This window comes from Mastomys coucha, unplaced genomic scaffold (genome assembly GCF_008632895.1).
Source record: "Mastomys coucha isolate ucsf_1 unplaced genomic scaffold, UCSF_Mcou_1 pScaffold21, whole genome shotgun sequence".
Lineage (NCBI taxonomy): Eukaryota > Metazoa > Chordata > Mammalia > Rodentia > Muridae > Mastomys > Mastomys coucha.
Window position 1 is genome coordinate 92,416,619 of NW_022196904.1, and position 22,872 is coordinate 92,439,490.

Consider the following 22,872-nt stretch of genomic DNA (forward strand, 5'->3'; position numbering starts at 1 on the left):
CTACTCCATAGAAAGAAACTACAGAAGAAGGAGTCTTCAAAATTTGCTTAACTCCCTGTGAAGGTTCTATGCCCCAGTGTAGGGGAATGCCAGGGCCAGTAAGCAAAAGAGGGTAGGGTGGTGAGGAGGGAGAAGGGGGGAGGGAACAGGGGGTTGTTTTTGTTTTTTTATTTTATTTTATTTTATCTTATTTTTTTTTTTTGGAGGGGAACCTGGGAAAGAAGATATTGTATGGCATGTAAATAAAGAAAACATCTAATTAAAAAAATTTGCTTAACTCTATGAGACCTAATTTGAGATCTTTAACTAGTTTTATCCTGAAAATTCATAACAAAGAGGCAACAATGGTCAGCAGAGAATGTCAATGGGAAAAGAGGAGTCTAGAACAAATTCAGTGGAGATTCTAAACTTTCTGCAATGACAAGACACACTGGGATCTGAAACTTTGTGAAATTAATTTATCTTAATATATCTGTATATTTAAATATTAATATATCTGTGTTAATGTTTGAGACTATCTGGATGCTTTGCTATGCACAATAATGCCTACCGTTAAAAAAAATTGAATTATATTACCTCACCAACAGACACCAAACTAAGCAACTCTGCAACATTTACTTAGGAACCACAATCTGAAGAATGAAAAGAATTGTATATTTTACCTGACTTGGTAAATTTATCTCTGGTAAAAAAAAAAAAATACATTTCAGCAATTTTAAAACTGTGAAGTGATGGCATGGTGAAAAAGTAAGAGGTAAAAAAAATTGGACACAGGATTTCAGTACTGGAGAAAGAAATTTCAAATAAGAAGTAATACTTATCTTTAAAGCTACATGAATAAAGGGAAATTTGCAACTTACAATGCATACAAACATTTTCATCATTAAGGGAGTATTGTGAGGGTAGAAAAATAATACAAAAAGTCAATATATATCTTTGCAAAGGTAACTTTAATAATATAATATTAATCCTTCTCAAACTGTTCCACTAACTATAGTCCAAGTATTTGAAGATAAGGGCTATTTTCATTCAAACCTTCACAAATACCTGAAAGAGAGGATATTCTACAAAACGCAGCTTTCAGAGGTGTGGCCTTGTTGCCGGAAGTGTGTCCCTGATGAATGGACTATCAGATTTCAAAAGCTCCTTGCCTTCCTTCTTGAGTTTCTTGAGGCTTGTGGATTGTACTTTGTGTATTCTGACTTTCTGGGCTAATATCCACTTATCAGTGAGTGCCTACCATGTGTGTTCTTTTGTGACTGGGTTACCTCACTCAGGATGATATTCTCCAGATCCATCCATTTTCCTAAGAATTTCATAAATTCATTGTTTTTTAATAGCTGAGTAGTACTCCATTGTGTAAATGTACCACATTTTCTGTATCCATTCCTCTGCTGAGGGACATCTGGGTTGTTTCCAGTTTCTGGCTATTATAAATAAGGCTGCTATGAACATAGTGGAGCATGTATCTTTATTGCATATTGGAGCATCTTCTGGGTATATGCCCAGGAGTGGTATAGCTGGATCCTCTGGTAGTACTATGTCCAACTTCCTGAGGAACCGCTAAACTGATTTCCAGAGTGGTTGTACCAGCTTGCAATCCCACCAGCAAGGAGTGTTCCTCTTTCTCCACAACCTCGCTGGCCAGCATCCACTGTCATCTGAGTTTTTGATCTTAGCCCTTCTGACTGGTGTGAGGTGGAATCTCAGGGTTGTTTTGATTTGCATTTCCACAAACCACAAGAAACTCAAGAAGAAAGAAGACCAAAGCCTGGATACTTCATTCCTTCTTAGAAGGGGGAACAAAATACCCAAAATACCCATAGAAGGAGATATAGAGCCAAACTATGGAGCAGAGACTGAAGGAAGGACAATCCAGAGACTGTTCCACCTGGGAATCCTTCCTATATTCAATCACCAAACCCAGAAACTATTGTGGATGCCAACAAGTTCTGGCTGATAGAAGCCTGATATAGCTGTCTCCTGAGAGGCTCTGACAGTACCCAGTTAATACAGAAGTAGAGGTTCACAGCCATCAATTGGACTGAGCACAGGTCCCCAATGAAGGAGCTAGAGAAAGGACTCAATATCTGAAGGGTTTGCTGCCCCTTAGGACGAACAACAGTATGAACTAACTAGTACCCTCAGAGCTCCCAGGGACTCAACCACCAACCAAAGAGTACACATGGTGGGACTAATGACTCCAGCTGCATATGTAACAGAAGATGGCCTAGTCACTCACCAATGGAGGGAAAGGCCCTTGGTCCTGTGAAGGTTCTATGCCCCAGAGTAGGGGAATGCCAGGTCCAGAAAGCAGGAGAGGGTGGGTTGGTGAGCAGGGGGAGGTGGGATGGAACAGTTTTTTTCCCCCTCAGAGGGGAAACCTGGAAATGAGATATCATTTGAAATGTAAATAAAGAAAATATCTTAAAAACAAACAAACAAACAAACGAACAAGCACATTGCCATTCCCTGTGCCTTTCTGTGCCTCCTGGCTGTGTTTCAAGATGTGAGGAAAAGAAGGCATTATGGGATTGGATGGTGGGGGGTGACAGGAGTTGTTGGAAGGGAAACTGTGATCAGAGTATGTTGTATGAAAATACATTTCTATTAATTTTCTTATTCTTTAATCCTTTTTTTGCAATCAAGTCTTCATCCCTCTCCCTGTCTGCCTCCTTAACTGCTTCCCATCCCATCTCTTCTCCCCATCCTCGCCCCACCCTTATCCCACCCCCATCTCTAAGAGTATGTTCCATCCCCTCTCCCCCACTTCACCCGACCTCCCCATTCCCTGAGGTTTAGGTGCATCCTTTCTCACTGAGGCCAGATTGGGCAGTCCTCTGCTGTATATGTATTGGGGGCCTCATATCAGCTGCCATATGCTGCCTGGTTGGTGGCTCAGTATCTGAGAGATCTCAGGAGTCCAGGTTGTTTGAGACTGCTGGTCTTTCCACAGAGCAACCCAGCTCCTCAGCTTCTTCCAGCTTTTCCTCAATTGAACCACAGGAGTCTCCAGCTTCTGTCCATTTGTTGGATGCTAATATCTGCATCTGACTCTTTCAGCTGCTTGTTGGGCCTCTTGGAGGTCTGCCATGCTAGGCTCCTGCCTGCAAAACACGGTTTTTAATAAAAAATAATAAAATATTAAATATTCACATTGAAAATTTTACTTAGCTCATAAATTTATGTATCCATAATGTAAAATATAATATTGTTCAAAATAAAAGTAAATAACAGACAAACCATATGACTGAATCTCAATATGGTCCTACTTTGTGAAGGAAAACAGATTAAAACAAAACAAATCTAGTTTATTGATTCATACATTTTAAATTGTAGAAGAAATTAATATAAACTTGCCTGTGGGAAGGATGAAGGAGAAGTACAATTGATCATCAGAAGACGTGTACAGTTAGCAGATATATGATTTATCTTGATTGGGATTACGGCTCCAAAAGTTTTATACCTTTTAAAAGTTTATCATATGGCACACGGTAAATCTGAGTCATTTAGCGCATGTCAATGTTATTTGGATAATGTTATTAAAGTTGGCATAAAATTTAGCAAAGTAGACATGTATGGGGTATGAGAATGTGAAGAAGGGCTGCTCAGACAATAGGAGAGTGTGGCAGGTGGGTAACCAGAAGTGTCCCCAGGGCATTTACACTGGATCTGTATATATGTCAGAAAGGGAAGAGACAGTATTGCCAAAGGAGAAGGAATGGTGGGTGGTGCAAGCAATTTGAAGAATAGTTTTTGTAAAGCATGCTACCAAAAACTTCAAGATGTCCCTAGAGCACTTAACAAGTGTTTTGGGTCTAGAATGCACAAACTGAGGCTGGATATATAGAGAGAGAGAGATCGTCATCAGGAATACCAAATTTCCTATACGTGTTTCAAGTGAAACTTTTTGTTTATACAGAATGGTTCAAAATCACAGTGATCAAATGGGCTCACTCTGCTATGCATTCTCCGTACAGAATTCTCCTTCCTGCTCTAAGGATCTAAGAAATATTGAAAAAGTATATTTTTACACAATGTCATTCTCCAATCCCTTAAGTCTTTCATGCCTAGAAAGTACTATTCTATTTTGTTTTATACTATAGTCAAAAGGTAGCTTAGTTTATTTTAATATGCTTATTCATAGTAAATACATCATTTGCAATTTGTATTTTGGGATTATATTTCTTCCCATTTTCCTATTATACCGTTTCAAAAAAATTTGCAATGTAATTTGACCTGAAGTATCAGCACTTAAGTGACTTCCCTAGCTGACCTATTGGTAGTTGTTTTCTCACTAAAGCAGTTCCACTGGGGAAGTTAGTTAAATCACTGTGGCAAGAGGCCATGATACACTGGTAAGTCAATTTCAGTGGCTATGACATATTTATGACCTGGTGTTCATAAAAAATCCCTTCTAATTTTATTTTAAAGTTTACTAAAAAACACCAGCTTACTTCCTAACATTATTCCTAAAGGAGAAAGGAAGTATGAGCTGTACCTTGAGTCAGCAATTTAATAGCTATAATGATTCTTGAAAATATGTGTTTTTCCATGTATATACTAAAGAATATGTGTGTTAGCTCAATTGAGAAAAGTAAAGAATATTGAAGTTTCTACTCATTTCTCAAATGATGACCTATAAAGAAATGTAAACTTTCATACTTAAGGTTTCAGACACTGTAGTTTTAAAGTTAAGAGTTTTATTTTTTGAATATATATATTATACTTTGGGATATTTATTCAGTTACATTTTCATAGGAAATCTCCAATTTATAGCTATTACATAAATCAAAATTATGATATGTTGTGGTTGAACATGTTTGCCATTATTTCTGAAGGTACAACTAACTGAGGCCCATCTGAGCTTGTTTTCAGAATTTTACAATGTTTATCAGAAACAGACATTAGATGTTGCAAACACCCGTTATTATACTCTGTACACTTTTACATGACAGTGTCTAAATACTCTTGAGATACAAAAAAATTCTCCTATGATAGTGCTTTCAAAGACAAAACTGACTTTTGAATATTAAGAATTACAATTTTTTGCTTGGATCAGTTATGGGTTTGATGGATGGAGGAATCCATACTTTATTCCTTTTGATGTGTATAAATAATGTGTTGACCGGTGATCCAGTGAAGGTAACACTTTGCTACATTCTGTTGGAATGTCATCAATCAGACATGCTTTTTGTTTGTTTGTTTGTTTTGTTTTTTTGAGACAGGGTTCTCTGTGTAGCCCTGGCTGTCCTGGAACTTATTCTGTAGACCAGGCTAGCCTTGAACTCAGAAATCTGCCTGCCTCTGCCTCCCAAGTGCTGGGATTAAAGGTATGCACTACCACCGCCCTGGCAATCAGACATTCTTTATCTAGGACTGAGGAATTGTCCAACAATAATTCAATGTTTCTTGGGATGGAGCATCTTTAGAATGCGAACTCAAATCTCTTTGGTTTTGACACTGTAGACAATTGGGTTGAGCATTGGGGGCATAAGGAAATGAAGATAAGAGAGAAGCATGTATATCTGAGCTGGTAGTTTCTTTTTCCCAAAGCGGTGAATCATAGATAGACTCACCAGTGGGGTATAAAATAGAAGAACAGCAACAATGTGGGAAATGCAAGTGTTGAAGGCTTTCAACCGTTCAGCATTAGAAGCAATGCTCAGAACTGTCTTCAAAATCAGCACATAGGAGAGGAGAATTAGCACAGCATCCATCCCCAATGTAGAGAGCATGACAAATAGCCCAAAGCCACTGTTGACAGGTGTACTGGAACAGGACAGCCTTAGAACATCAGGATGAACACAGTACGAATGAGACAGAGCACTGACTGGCTGGAAAGTCAGCCTTCCCAGGAGCACAGGCAAAGGCAGATGAAGGGCAGCACTGCGGATCACTACTGCCATTCCAATGGCCCCAATACGTCTTGTTGTGAGAATGGTAGCATAGCGCAAAGGCTCTCTGATGGCCACACAGCGGTCAAAAGCCATGGCCAAGAGAACAGCTGACTCAATGACTGAAAATGTGTGGATGAAGAAGAGTTGCATAAAACAGGCTACAGCTCCTATCATTCTCTGGCCCAGGAGGAAAACAGCTACCATTGAAGGCAACGTAGAAGCTGAGAGGCCAAGGTCAGCCATTGACAGCATGGAAAGAAACAGGTACATAGGTGTGTGAAGGCTGGGTACAGACTTGACAATATGCATTATGGTTATGTTGCCCAGCACGGAAAGAATGTAAATTAAACAGATGGGAATAGCTGTCCAGCAATGAGAAGTCTCTAGTCCTGGAAGATCCATCAATATGAAAAAGAAGCTGCTGGCATTGTTATGTTTAGAAATAGCCATAACACTGGAAAAGGATTGCCTCAGAAAACTGTAATAAAGTTAAAACAAAACCTGCTTATTTGTAGCCCTCTTCTTGCATGATATCTCTGTGGCCACCCTAGCTACAGAATAGTGATGCTCAGTGTTTACCCGCACTGCTAAACCCCACCCCTCAGCAGTTTTTATTCTAAAACAATGCAGACTCACTTCTTAACAATAGCTTTATTTTAAACAGAACATTTGGGTGATTAACGTAAATAAAGCTCCCTTTTCACTTCTAAGGTTTTTTCAACATTTGAAATTTAAGATCAACTCTGTGTTTAGAATATAAAGCTCAAACACAAGGGTAATATTATTTCTAATAATAGAGTACAAGCACATTTCTAATGGGATCAAGGTATAGATAACTTACTGAATGAGTATGTAGGAATTAGAATATAAATTATAAGTAATTATATAAACCTATATTATGAGATACAACTTTGGTGCTGAACTAGTCCCAAGGCATTGCAAACAAAAAAACAATATGAAAAATGCATTAGAAAAGGTTTGAGTTCTGTGCTCATTCACTTGTTCTGAGTAGTTTCTCAGCCTTTATTCATGGTATTCACCGAAATTTGGGATAGTTGGTGTAAATTTATGAAACATAGATAAAAAAAAACTAGACAATATTTATATTTGGAAAAATGTTTTTGATGGAATCAAGAATCAAAGTTCTTTCTCTAAAGTAAATTTTGGTAATAACAGCAGGTAATATATAGCTTCTACTGTTGAAGAACTAATGATTCACTGGTCAATACAGAGCACATGTGTAAATTAAATCAAGAGGACACTGACTTTAGACAAATTCAATGTATCAAGTATTAATCTTTCCTATTTTCTCCAGTTTACCTGACTCAAAAGTACTATCAAGTACTATCAAGAACACTTACCAAAATAAGAATAAACTAAATCCAGAGGGAATGGAGTTCCAGAGAAATCTTAATCAAATATCAAAATTGTACATTAAATGGTGTTTTCTCTTCTGAACATCTTAATCAGTTTTCCTTAAAAATGGAAACCTTTAACTGCTCGTTAGAAGTACATTAGGCAACAGCTAGGACTAGTAGGGCAATTATTACGATATTCTACTTCTTGCCTATCAGTACATCTTGGTGGTTTGATAACATTGCAAGAAAAAGCATGTATAATCATCAATCCACATGTTAACTGTTGACCTCAGGGACTCTTAGCTTTGCATTTTTATGAAGGTTGCAAAAGGGTATTTCATTTTAAAGTGTCATGTAAAATGAGCAATAACCATGCTTGGTAACAAATATAGGACAAATGAAGGAGAAGTAAAATAACAGTTTCTTGTAAAAAATCATCCAAGCTGTAGCTGACCTATTTGAGTGCAAAATAATAATAATAATAATAATAATAATAATAATAATAATAATAATAATAAGGGTGAGCTCGATTGTATGACTACACTTTTGGAGAGGCTGAGGGGAGTTGGCTACTAAAAACCACCAAAAAATGTACTGAGAAAACTCTGAATATTGACTGTAAAAGAAAAGATGGAAACAAAGAGAATGTTTTCCTTAATCTGCCTCTGACAATGTATATATTATGCAACAACATAGTGCTTCCAAGAATATAGGAAATCACACCTTCTTTCCTTCAAAATTGTTTGCCAATACACTGAAAATTTCACAAACATGGAAAATTTGACATTGCACTCATCAAAATTGAAGTTCTTTAAAAATTGGCAGCCCTGAGTGAATTTTAACATCCAAATGAACTTACTTGGCTAATATTTTCTTGAAACATTATCAAAGTGTCAAACATAACTTGTTAGAAAGCCCAGTTATGGAGCAATTCACTGGCATGCTGATGAGACTGCCTGACAAAGTTTTCACTCTCAGTAGGGAGGTGCAACTTTCTCTGGATAAAATGTCTACAACTTTTTCTAGTGTTCTTTAATTGCCTTGCTTTTGCCTTTTTAATAGATGTTATGGGAGAAAGAAATGAAATGAGAAATAATATTTGGTTTAAAATGAAGTTTTTACTAATGAATCTATTAAATATGATATCCTTACCTTGACATCAAAAATTGGGACAGGTCAAGACTGGGTTTGTGTAGACTTCTGCAAATAAACCAGGAACATTTCTTGTTTAACTTGTACTGACAATATCAGTCTGAGTATGTTTATAGAAAGAAATAATTTGCAGGAGATTTTAGGAAACTGAGAATTAGGGAAACAATACAACTATGTAATACGCAAATTAAGTCAGTTCAAAAGGACAGGAACCTTTTAGAAAAATCCCTCCAATAGTTCAAACAAAGGCTAGCTCTACTTGCAAGTTTAGGGAATGGTTCTGATATCCCCAAAAAGAAAAAACAAAACAGAAGAAAACACAATAAAACAACAAAACAAAACAACCCTCGTTAGTGTCACTAGAAATATTAGTGCATCCTATAGGAAAATATCAATATAATAAGGATAGTGACTTTGTAGAGATTAGGATTTGGTAAAAGAAAAAAATAAAGGGACATGGCTTTCCCAAATTGCTAGCTTCATGGAAAGGCTGGGTAAACAGTGCCCCAGATGGGACTGTAAAATAATTGAAGAAAACCTATTACTAGTAAAACAAAATGTATAAAGGAGTTTCATCACACACAATGGTGCAATGAGTATAAAGAGTATATGGTGATACAAATACAAGAATTAGAAATAAAAATAAGAAAAAAAGGCTGAAAGTAGGGCATAACTCAGCTTAGTAAGTTTTTGCTTTGCTTTTTAAAATTAAATATAAAAGACTACCTTTTTCCTCAGACTTCAAACTGTTTGGCACCTGTAACTATAACACTCTGACTCCAGGATTAAAGCCTCTCTTCCCTTACTTATCTAAACTTGGTCTAACCTGGCACAGAATATGTGACCATTGAACTTTAAAGTATAACTACTAAAAATATTTTGCTTTATTTTCATTGAATAGTTATGTATTAGAAATTCTTTGAAATGCAAATGTGAAATGTAGTTATCATTGCTGTGAGGAATATAAATAAATCTTGTAGCTCTGAGAAAGCAGCTTCCATCTATAATTTGTCTCTCAAATACAGATAGAGAACATACATTCTTAGAGGCTCAGAAAAACCGCAAATTGCTGTCCAGAGCAACTCTCTTTGTATCATCTGCTACATCTACCCTTCTAGGGCCCTATTCTCTGCTGAAGCTGGTCCCCAGCACAATTCCATAAAACAGCACTATAGACAATAGACAGACAAATGCAAAGGGATGATGTGTCAGATAATGCCCTATGATGGAAAATTAGAAAAAGAACAATAGATAACTGCATTAGGAATGGTTAATGGAAAAATTTTCAGCATTAGACCATGTCCAACACAGCCAGATACAGCTTGATTCTAGAGGGCAATAAGAGTTTACGAAAGGCCACCCCTTGGACTCAATAAAGTTATAAAAATAATAGGCTGACTTGTGAGAATTATATAAACCAGGTTTTAAGAGATAGATGTTCCTAGAAGACTCAGCCATGGTGCTGCACATATAAGACTCAGTATAGAGTTTACAAATAGAGTCCGTTTGTCTATCTTTTCATAACAGTTATCACTACTGAATAGAAGAAGCTGAAGAAATTATTCCTCTTACATGAACTTTTAGCATGATATATTAACTACCAACTGAGCAATGATAACCTATAGTCTTTACTTGACATCTGCAAAAAGAAAGAAGAGGGAGGAGGAAAAGAAGGAGGAGAAGGAGAATAGATGTTTTATCTTTCAAAGTCAATTTTCCTATGTTGGATAAATTGAATTTTAATATCCTTTATCACAAAAGTAACACGAAATGCTTTAGAAGGCAATTAACTAAATTGTGATGTTTAAGTAGTTAAAGAAGTCTACCTTCTTGTAAAGGCTTTTGTACATATTAGAAAAAAATGTTTTGAACAATTAACTAAGATTTTGGTGCCCTGATATCAGGTGAGAATTCATTTTTACCTGATTCTTTTAGCTACTACATTGAACCACCATTTTTAGATTTCCAGGTTTTAAAGGAATGAATATACTGTAGTTCATATCTGTGATCTATACATGAAGAGAGGGTGGGTTGGTGAGCAGGGGGAGAGGGGAGGAAGCAGGGTTTGTTTTTCGTTTTTGTTTTTGTTTTTGATATTTTTTCGGAGATGTAACCAGGATAGGAGATATCATTTGAAATGTAAATAAAGAAAATATCTAATAAAAATATAAAAAAATTAAAAAAAAAGAATGTTACACATTACAGAGTGTTGGAGTTAGTTATGTCTAAATAATAACATGTGAGGACATTACAGAACAAAAATCAAGAAAAAAATTATTTTAGACAAATTTTATTTAAAATATCTTTCCATCATTGTTTTCATATGCATGAACTCTGAGAGATGGACCTATATTGAATAGTGTCTGGTATTTAAGAAAGATTTGGTAATATCTTTTAAACATCTTAACTTCTTATACAGTATACAATTTTCTGAAGCTTGAATTTCTACTTTGCTGTATCCCAAGAGTTTATGTTTATTGTGCTAAAGCATTTTAGAATCTAAAATTATGTAATGTCCTTAGAGAGCATAGGCTAGAGGAATTTTATACATAAAATGCTGCCCATTAATCTGTTGCATATAGGACCTCTTCATCTTTATCTCAAAGGCCTCTTGTTGATGATTTGAATTGCCTCTATTACTAATTCATATGAGAATTAGAAGGCATATTTCTTTTTTTCTTTGCTATACTCTTTCCCCCTATTTTTATTCTATGACATCAACTTCTTAGCAATGCCAGTATGCAAAATATATAAATTTACCTTGATTTCTATTTGATCTTAAAAGCTAAGGGAAACAGTTAGATGATTGACAAGTAGGAAAAATAGGAGTCAGAAATTATTATTTAAACACTATCATATACATCAATCGTTAGAACTGAGCACCTTCAACAAGTGTTCTTTGTGCCTCTGACTCTCATAGAGTTAATCTGTCATGGAATATCTTCTGCCTTCCATCCCAAGTACTACATGACATGATTTGATCTCCGCTAGATTCAAGTGTTTCCATTACTCACCAGACTCCAGGGCAGAGCCACAAGCTTTGTAGAGCCTCAAGAGGCTCCCTGCCTTAAGTGCAATGCCAATGGAGCAGGCTTATAAAGCTCTGATCCAGGCTCTCTCACGAGGCCCACAGCCATTTCCCATGATACAGCTGTGGGTACATTAACAACTGTTAATGAGTCTTTGTAAACTTTCCAGAGTAATACTAAGAACTTGCAACTGGTTGCAGTACAGCTTTATTTCTTCTATTCTCAGTTTAAAACCATGCTAGCCCTAAGAAAATAAGTTCAGAGCCTAACTATGCTGGATATAGCAATATCTTGCTTAATATTAGGAACTCCAGACAGATAAATCACCTATACTCTTCAAAGCATTTTCTTTCTTCTGTTCAAGAAAATTTTCTTAAGTTATATACATATTGAGCTAGAGTAGAACATCTTTAGCATTATGTTGATGCTTAAATATATTAGTAAATGATGTCTAGTTTAAATTTATTCCGTAAAGAACATAAAGCCTGCTTTTTATTGATCTCACATGTTTTTCCTTTTACATTTTCAAAATGTGTTCTCATTTTCTGGGGAAATACTTTAAAGGTCAAGATAGATCAAACTGATTCAAGAGACACATATAGAATGAGTCTGTAGTGTTTCTGTTAAGTCAGGAAAAGGGAAATATAAAATGAAAAATGGTATAGTAGGTATAGGGTTACTATATAGTTGAAACAGAAACATTATTAGAAATAAGCCACAGGTGATATGAGATTATGTACAATAATTCTTTGGTTCTCCATAAGGAGCCATAAAATGCAATGTGAAAATATACTCATGGATAAGATTTAATGCACAACAAAAGATGTGGTATATTTGTCAGAAGCAAAAAAGCACAGGCAAAACATAGCCAGGTTTCTCTCTTCCATTATTCACCAGGGCCAGGAACCTCAGAGTAACATTAAAGATAGTTCTGTCTGTAGAGTGCTCCTTGCAGAAGCTAGCCACAAAGGTATACCACCTGTTACATGATCAACATCGCAAACCCCTTACTTGACAAGCACACAGCTATTTTAATGTCCTTTTCCAGGTGTCACTGATGTGGTTCATTCTGAGGTGTTGCCCTGGTAAAGATGATGACATCACTGCTCAGTAAATGTCTGAGAGTTTTGTCAAAGGCTGGAGTGATAAGCAACAACTTATAAATTAAGTCCATTGCTGTAACTCTCTTCCTAGAAATATCTCATGTCATTTTTAAGAAAATTTTATATCCACATTGTAAATGTATTAGAATTTTTTTCATTGGACATCTTTAAACTATGTATAACATCTGGTCTTGGAATATTTTGACTGTAGTGGTAGAAATATACTAGTTATATGTACATACAAACCACTCTAAGTAAGGGGGGTCAAATAAACAATAAATATTATAACATTATGTGTAGTTATATGTGGATATTTAGCTTGACATTAATAATTCAGAGAGATGAAAATACTCTGAACTATTAACTTAAAAATTTCTCATCCAAGTACACACACACACACACACACACACACACACAGGTAGACTGTATATAGGTGTCTATTGTGCTAATAGTCATACTAATATGGAAAGGGAAAATCTTACAGGCAAAGAACTACAGGCAACTAAGGAATTGAATCCCAAGAGTAGTAAAAATGGCCTAAGTGGGAGATGTGCCTAGCCTTGAAGAGACTTAATGTGCCAGGGTGTGGTGATACCCTGGGGGCACTTTACCCTCTCAGAGGAGAAAAGTAAGGGGTTTGGGAGAAAGACACTGTGAAAGAGGGACTTGGAGGGGCTAGCAATTGAAATATAAAGTGAGTAAATAAATTAATTAATGAAAAATAGTTGAGGAGCCTTCCAATTGGTTATCTAATACCAAGTAGTTAGCCTTCAACAAACAACACTAGATGGACTAAGCAGGTTGTATTTAATTACTTAGGCTATACAAGTAAGTGCATCTGCATAAATGTGTGTGTATGGTTGTGTTTGTATAACAATAACAACTAAAGAGACCATGATTTTGAGAGGAAAAAAGTCGGGAGGTTCATTAGAGAATTTGGAGGGAGGAACAGTAAGATAAAAATGATGTAATTATGGTTTAATTAAAAATAAATACTTATAATTATGTCAATTATAAATATATATATGTACATATGTGTGTATGTGTGTGTGCACATGTGTGTAACAGCTTTGTTCTTCTTTGACTCTAGGTGATGCAATTATCCTCTTGATGGTTAAAAGGAATACTCAGTGTGAAAATTACTTCTAAACCATTAGGAAGGAAAATAGAATGAATTACATGTGTCAAGGGGATAGCTACAAATGTTTGAGACACATCTGGGGATTATAGAGAAATACTGATACAACCAGTGATGTATTATCAGCATTAGAAGACAAATTGACTAGATGTGATTAATTTGTTATCATTTCACTATGGGTATTCTAGTGTCCTTAAGCACAGTAATAAGACATTTGAACTTCTCTTGTATAGTATATAAAGTCATAAATATAAGGCACAAATAGTCAGAGTCCTTTCTGAAAATGTATGTGTTCATAAGTACATGTGAAACATGAAATATCGCTGCTCATTATAGACTTATAGAGTATTGGAGGAGCTATGCATTTCAAACCTCAGACTTGCACTATAGAAGAATATGTTGCTTATGAATAGTAATGTTATTTAAACATAAAATATTAAAAATTTGTTAATTTATATCTTACAATTTGAAGGATGTAATTTATATTAGTAATATTTCCCCCACCTCCTTTAAATGCTGCCCTCTCTTATCATATCTCTTTCCCCAGCAAGTCCCCCTCTTACTTCCCTCTACTTATTTTGCATGCTCATTTGTGGACCCTTGCATTTAACCAGGGTTGTTGGAAAGAGTACACATGGGGGATGTAATTACTTGAGTGAGGACAAGTTAACAGTAGTTACACTCCTGAGAACATGACTACCTTTGGTTAAACAAACCATTGACTGTAAATATATTTCTTCATGAAGGTTTGGTATTTTATGAGATGATATCATCCATAATTGGATGTGGATGGACCCAATCTTGTACAATACATGCACATGGCTTCTGCTGAGTTCAAAGGTGTGACAGTCATGTCCTTTCAAGAAGACAACTTTTAACAGCATTCCATCCTTTTTTCTGGCTCTTATAATTTTGTAAGAGGGGAATAGAAACATCTCATTTACAGTACTGCACTAAGTAGTCACATACTCTTAGCCGGTTTTGACAACATATAGTCACGGTTTTATAATTATATTCAATGTCAATTTATAGACACATGCTTAATTAATAATTTTGAGTTGTTACTCCTGCTTGTAAATCAGCAAGAAAGCCAACTATAAATCTAACCTGATGGCATATGCTTTATAAAATCAGCACTAAGAAGTGAAAGGCTGAAGATGGAGAATGTAATTTTGAAGTCAGGACAGAGTAAATAGTAAGACCTTGTCTCAACAAAAACATAAAATTAAAAAAGAGAAAGGAAGGAAAAATGAATATAAAAAGCAACAATGGAAAGAAGGCAGGTGGAAGGAAAAAGAAACTACTATGAAGGAAATAAGCTTGTCGAACTAGTAATATATCCCTAATTCTTAAAAATATTAAGGATAAATTAGATGACAGCAATCGGCACTCTATGAAAACATATGCAACTGATGTAAAAATTAATTTTCTTCTGTCACATGATGAACCAATGTCTTTATTGGCCAAAATGTACAGAAATAGTGAGAACAATATATTGCTTAATACTTTCAGTTATTCAGGAATCATGTGGCAGAAATGGTTTCATAGCTCACCTACTCTATCAATTAAGGGCTTGTGACTGAATAGAACTCAGGGAATACCAGGAAGCACCCTCATTTGTAAATCAAGCTTATAAGAAATCTGCAATATCATATTCACTCATACTACCAGAGAAGATATTTCACACACTTTTATGGTACCCAACTTTTAAATAAGGCATTGTGCATGATGACACTAGGAAGAAGTAGACAGAGTAGCTGTTGATGCTGCTAATAATGATAGATACTAAACATTGTGGTGCCAGTGACTAAGGTAATCACAAAGTTGCCCAACTGATTATGTTGATGCAAAAAGTAACACCACATAAAATAGTATCTTGCCTTTTCTTTTTACTGTAATGAATATTGGAATATAATCCTATTTCTTTGTTTTAATATAATCCTATTTCTTTGTTTTAATCCTATTTCTTTGTTTAGCATAAAGAAAGGCCCTTGGATGAGCATTAACCAGAAAGTCTGTAACAGATATAGGCAAAATTAAAAGGAAAACAAATAAATTGAGTACAACAAATGTAAAAATCAAGGCATGAAAATATCATGCTAGATGTATTCAAAGTCAAACATGCACACATATACAAATGCATTATCAAAGTGAAATGTACTCACCACTCCATGATCAATAAGGAAGTTTTAAATGCAGGAATATATTGTACTGAATTAAGTCAAAAAAATGCCTGTCCTTTACAGTATCATTTGAGTTATCTAATTAAGGAAAGGACATTAGAATGGCATTGTCATTATACATAAATGAGTTATATTTCAGTACAAAACTGTCAGATACTTTTAATTTATATGGCTGCTGAGGACATTTAAGACACAGTTTTAAAATTTAATTTAAAACTGGTTAGAGGAGTTTATTTTTACATTCAAGCATACATACATACATACATACATATATGCATACATACATACACATATGTGTGTATATGTGTGCACATGTGTATATGACCTTGGATAAGACTCGTACAGTCAAATATTTGACTTCATTAACTCTTTAGCACATATTTTTCTGTCTTCTGTATCTGCCGCAGTATCACCCAGATTCTACATCATTTTCTGAAATGAGTTGATTATCATTGAAGTTTCAGAAATTCATTATCTGAACTTTATTTCATCTGATTCAATTGGGATGATCCTTACCTCCTTCTCACATTATTACTTCAATCTATGCTGTTCTATGAGATTGTTCAACTTACTTGGTTTAAAGAATAAAGGCAACACAATGAAGAAAAGGCTATTGTTACATTTAAATATCCTAAATATATATTAGATAATAGGCAGTTGTATTTAAGTAATGAGAAAATGGTATGAAAATTGATAAAGAGTTTATACTCTAGAAGACAAAAGAGAAATTTAATATCCTGTTCATGACACAAACTTACAGGAACATGCATTGAAGCCATGGCTCAGCAGTTAAGATTATATATTGCTTTTAAAGAAAACCCAAGTTATGTTCCCAGCATTTATATTACATGGATTGGCTGACAACCATCTGTAATTCCAACTCCAAGAAATCCTGGATCTGGCACCACTTGTGGCCTTCATGTGCACCAACACATTGGTGCATGCATACACATACAAAGACAGCATTTAATAACATTTCAAAACTACTTTAAATGTTATACACATAATTATGCACATCATTTCATAAACAAACTTTGTGATGAATTTACATGCTGCTTTTAAACAACATCTGAATGCCAATATTTAAACAAGAGGATTAAAAAAATAGGGCATGGAAAGAAAATAGTAAAATTTTATGGAATTTGAGAGAAGTTTGTGAATTTGATGAACTAATATGACTTTATACTTTTTGGTTTTCATATCTGTATAAAGCTCAGTGAAGACTCTAATGTTTTAAAGGAGAGGTTGCTTTTGATCATGTTTAATGTTACATAATATTTTTGTAGTTTATGTTATGGATGCAGCCTGAGCATTCTTTGTTGCTTTTTTGATGAAGAGTTTCTGAATTTTGTCACGGATCTGCTTGGTTTTCACCACATAGACGATGGGGTTCATCACAGGAGGAATTAGAAAGTGCATGTTGGCCAGGGTCACATAGACATGTGAGGGAAGCCTTGGACCGAAACGATGCAGCATGGACAGGCAGATCATGGGTGTGAAGAAGAGGACCACAGCACACAGATGAGAGATGCAAGTGCTGAGAGCCTTGAGGCGGCCACTGTGGGAAGCCATACACAGTACTGTTTTCAGAATCAATACATATGAGAGGAGGATGAGGAGGAAGTCAAGTCCCATGGTGGAGAGCACCACAAAGAGTCCAAAAATGCTGTTGACACTAGTACTGGAGCAGGAGAGCTTTATGATGTCAGGATGCAAACAGTAGGAATGAGAGAGTACATTGGAATGACAAAAGTACAGCCTCCTCAATAGGATGGGGAGAGGCACCTGCACAGTTAAGGTTCGTACAACAATAGCCAATCCTATCTTGGCAATCACAGTGTCTGTGAGGATGGAGTGATAGTGAAGTGGGTGAGAAATGGCCATGTACCGGTCGAAGGCCATTGCCAGAATAATAGCTGATTCAAGGTCTTGGAAAGTGTGAATAAAGAACATCTGTGTGAAACAAGCAGAGGTGGTCATCTCTCTAGCATTCAGCAAGAAGATTCTCAACAGAGTGGGGAAGGTAAAGAGAGAGAGACCCAGATCAGAGGAGGCCAACATGGCCAGGAAGAGATACATAGGGACATGAAGCGTCTGCTCATGCCAGATAACAATTATGATGGTAATGTTGCCCACCATCGTAATGAGAAACATGGCACAGAATGGTATGGCTATCCAGATGTACACTGCCTCCAGCCCTGGGATGCCTGTAACCAGGAAGGTGGAGAAGATGGAGTTGGTGATATTGACATGAAGCATGTTGTCAGGGCTGCATACATCTCCTATAAGATGTATCGTCCCAGAAATAGATGCAGAACCCTGTCTCTATAATTTTTGTACCATGAATGCATATTCCTCTGCTCTCATCCTCATACAGTCATTAATTTTCAGTTGTTTTTGTGTGATAAAAGACTTTATGATTTTTCCTGTTGTATAAGTTGGACCCAGTAAAGAGTGATTCCTCTATTGAATAACTTCTTCATGTATGATGTATTACTGAAGGAAAAAAAATTAAAATATGTTTTTGGTTCATTTAAGCCATAGCATTGATATAATGACATTTTAAAATGAAAACCTCAGAAATTATCATTAACTAAATTCCCATTCACTAATCAAAATTTGCAATCTAATTAGAGTAGCACACTATTTTATGGAATTCTTCAGTCTTATAATAAATAAATATTATATCAATTGATTGCTTGTTCATAGCATTACAGCATTTTGTGGTATTGGGATTGAAATACCCATATAACAGACAAAACTTTACCAAGTTAAGGTGTGAACCTAGCCCTCATAGCAAGCAGGGAGTTGCTAATACTTTTTTTTTCTCCCTAAAAATTTCTGCAGATATGAGTGCAAAAACTAAAGGGACCTACATGAATTTACATATTTTACTCATGTTTAATATAGTAGTCCTATTTTATTATCATGAGCTCGGGTCCTTTTTAGGATATTCTCGTAGTTTGGGGTGAACTCATTTTACTTGTATTTTACAATGCATTTACAAAATACTTTGTGGTGGATTTGGATTCTTTTATTGTTACTTTCCCAAAACTAATTTTAAGAAGTACTGTGACAAGTGACATATCATTCCTTAATATAAACATGTTCTCTAAAATCATGTACCATAGAATATAAGAGAAAAATGTTTCTATATAATTGAAAATATATCTATAATTGAAGTTTTACATACTAATTCGCATAGCATATGAACTAATTTCAAAGTGTAAAATATTAATTCTGTAACTATTAACACACATAGATATCTTCACAAGGATTATTGAATGTGATTGAGTTCATTTTTAGTCAGTATGTCTAAGCACATTGTAGTATGCCTACTTTGCATATGTAGTTTGGTATTAATCATTTGTTCTTTATTCAGTCTAATACTTCATAGGTGTTTTGGCTATGTGATTAATTCTGAAATATATTTTGCACTAATGGCACAAATTTGAACTGGCACAATTAACTAGTTTCACTAAAAATATGAGGCAACTATCAATACAAAGTAAGTCAGACAATGTTTATGAGATGTTTCTATTTTCATTCTCTACATTAACCACAATACATTTACTTTAGAAAAAAATTCCATGAACACATTTAAATTCTTTCAAGTTCTCTATTTCTAACTTATTTCACCCTCCTTGTTTCTAAAGTTAAAGGTTAACCATATCTTAGTCTTCACAGAATAAGGAATGGCACCATGAACAATAAGCCCTAGACATCAGGTTCATTGCTCCTGCTGTTAGTTTTAGTGGAGATTGCACTGGGAAGTCTTCATTCCCTGCATGGGAGTATACATTTCCAGTTAATCTCACTACTTCTCTTATGTCTCATGTAAAATTTCTTTTGAGTCCAGGTTCTGATGGAGAATGAGCATGAAGGAAAACCACAGAAATCAGACTCAATCCTGACTTACCTTTTTTTCTGGAACTAGTTCCAAGGCGTTTCAGGATTCTGCTGTCTGATTTCCACTTTTAGTCATACATTCCACAGCTCAAAATCTCCACCTACATCATTTTGGTGAGACTCAGAAGTGACTGCACTCATTAATCTATATTTTACATGTTATCTGAAAAGTAACACCTTAGAGATGAAATCAAACACTAGCCTCAGAGGACTGGTAGGCCCTGCTCCTTTAATGAACAGCTGCTGTATCAGGGACATCTGGCTAGAAAACTCAGCCTAAATTTGATTAAGAATACAACTTGCCAAGTCTCCTTACTTGCAAAGGGTCATTTGTTCAGGTCTATGTGTCACCTTTTTCTAAATGCTTCACTTTCTAATTGATGTTTCTTTTTGTTTAGACTTTATTTTCAGAGGACTTTCTGAATGTGTACTTTCGAATGTTAAAGTATGGTTATTTTCATGATGAAACGGAGGTACGTGGTCAGCATCATCATGCATGTGGACAGTCCTCCTTCTCCAGTTCACTTTAAGTGTTTTACTACCATTTTCTAGACATCTCAGATATCTGATACAATCAGCTTAGGGATGGTTTCCCTAAAAGATTCCTTCCTCCAGCCCTTGTTCCTCCTACTTAATTAGCTTTCCTTTACTCAGTAATGTAGCCATAATCTCCTTGACCTAAATTTCATTTTTAAATTACACATGGTTTTTCTCTTACCTGGCATCTTAAGACAACGTCCTCTCCAGAATTCTGAAAGCACTGTCTTCCCTCTGTTAAAAAACCATGTGTAATCATGACTCACAATTCAGCTACATTGTTAGGTGTGAAGTTCTCCTCTGAGAATTAAAATCTCCCTAAACACCCTTTTGTAAGAAAAGAAAATGTGAGTATCAACATTGGCCTAATCCCCAGAGGCAAAACAAGAATGTCCAGGAGCTAAGTATGTGATTGCATCAGAAGAAGTGATAGTAGACATCAAGGTTGTATTAATTCAAATGTTAGGAGCCAGCTTCCCAACGAATTATATAGTACAGCACCATGCAAATTTTACATATATATAAACCATAAATAAGAAATCTATAAAGTTTTCATAATTGGAAGTTTTCCATTCAAGTCTTTATTGCTCTTTAATTAATTTGATCCATTCCAAAGAAAACACTATTTGGTGTTTCTAGAAATTATAGTAGCATTCAGAAGGAATTGGCTCCTTTTGTGCTCTCATCCTTCTTTAGCCCAAATACTCTGTACAAACATCAATGCTAGTAGAGCATCTTACACAATATTTTAAGCATCACTAAGAGTATTTTGTGTTATCTCTTACAACTGCATGTGAACCTAGACCTCTAGAAACATAAGCTTTTAAACAATTTTTAAAGCTTTAAGCATACATTGGAGGGAAGAAAAGGAAATGGAAAAGTATGAAATTATATTATAATTTTTTTAAATAAAAGCATTATAAAAACATGCATAGTACAATATCATTGTAGTTAGCCTACTATGCAAGAGCACATTTGAACTTCTTCTATCTGAACATGTTGTGATAAAAAAGATCCCTAAAATATGAATAGACTCTCATATCACTTATTCAAGTGTATGTCTTGATCACTTCCAAAGTTAAATACGTCTAGCATCCTTCTTGCATCACTGTGCGCAGGTTAAACAACACGACACTGATATTAATGTTTGTTTGACAGTTGTAGGTATGGATGTTTGCATTTGCATTTTCCCTTGAGACACTGTAAACAACCAACAATGAGCAGCCTTTCAGAATTAACGAATAAAGCTTAAATTTTCAATGTTTTTTTCCCAATTGGGTCAAACAACATACTGCATCTAAATCTAGCTATCTATGCACCTGGCAACAGCATTCAGAACCTAGGGATTCCTGTATATTGATTATATCTAAACTGAGGAAGCAAACTATTGCTATCCATGTCTCATTTGCTCTGAGAAACTTCCTCAGAGATAAACACATAAATAAACAATAATGTCACCAAAAGTTTTATTATACTTATTCAGTCACATTGTTCTTCTAAAGAAACGCAGTGTTTCTTTTTTAGTTTTATTTCTTTTTTCAGAGAAACTTGACAGTAAAATGTCAAACACTTTAGTTAACTTGTCATACAAAAATTTTATGTAGAAAGACTTGACTTTTTCCTTTCATTTTTAAAATTACCTTTAATTTTTACAGTTCAGTAGTTGCCCTTCTCCCAATCTACCCTCCCACAGTTCCTCAACCCAATCCTCTACCCCCTTGTATCCAATAGGATGTTCACCACCACCACCACCGCCACTGCCACCACCACTACCACCACCACCAACCCACCCTTCAGACCTCCCTACTACCAGGGGCCTCAAGTCTGAGGGTTAGCTGCCTCTTTTCCCACTGAGGCTAGACCATGTAATCCTCTGCTGTATATGTTTCGGGGACTAGGACTAGCTCATGTACACTTCCTGGTTGGTGGCTCATTGTCTGAGAGATCTCAGGGGTCCAGGTTAGTTTAGACTGCTGGTCATCCTATGAGGTCACCCTCCTCCTCAGCTTCCCCCAGCCTTTCCCTAATTCAACCACAGGGGTTCCTGACTTCAGTCCAATGGTTGGGTATATCTGCATCTATCTCAGCTGCTTGTTGGGCCTCTCAGAGGACAGCCATGCTAGGCTCTCGTTTGAAAGCCTACCATAGCATCAGTAACAGTGTCAGGCCTTGAAGCTGCCCTTGAGATGGATACCAAGTTGGGCCATTCACTGGACCTCAGTCTCTTCTCCCTGTTTGTTGTTGCCGATCTTTTAGACAGGAAGAATTCTTACATGGCATTGTCTCCTTTAAGGCTAAATTATGATGCCTTTGTTCCTTGCTACTGAGATCTCACCTTCAGACACACATCTTAATCCCAAATTCTATAAATATCCTAATTTGATTAACCAATAAAGTGCTTTTAATGTTATCCTTCAGAGCTGGTTGTCATTTTTCAGTCTAATTTGTACTTCCCAGTCTGTCTTACCATGAGACTCATGGGTGTAAGATTTAACTTGTTTCCACTAACCTTTGAAATGACACATTTATTTATGAGATTTTACTAATTAATAGCCTTTTAAAA

General features: G+C 35.7%; 2 protein-coding genes across 2 annotated transcripts; both read right to left on the reverse strand.

Moving 5' to 3' along the window:
* Positions 1-5,441: 5,441 nt before the first annotated feature.
* Positions 5,442-6,350, reverse strand: LOC116100709 (olfactory receptor 51G2-like). Its single transcript, XM_031384446.1, has one exon. The coding sequence runs from the start codon at positions 6,348-6,350 to the stop codon at positions 5,442-5,444; it is 909 nt and encodes a 302-aa protein (XP_031240306.1).
* Positions 6,351-17,150: 10,800 nt separating this feature from the next.
* On the reverse strand, positions 17,151-18,122 carry LOC116100710 (olfactory receptor 51G2-like). Its single transcript, XM_031384447.1, has one exon. The coding sequence runs from the start codon at positions 18,120-18,122 to the stop codon at positions 17,151-17,153; it is 972 nt and encodes a 323-aa protein (XP_031240307.1).
* Between the last annotated feature and the right edge of the window lie 4,750 nt (positions 18,123-22,872).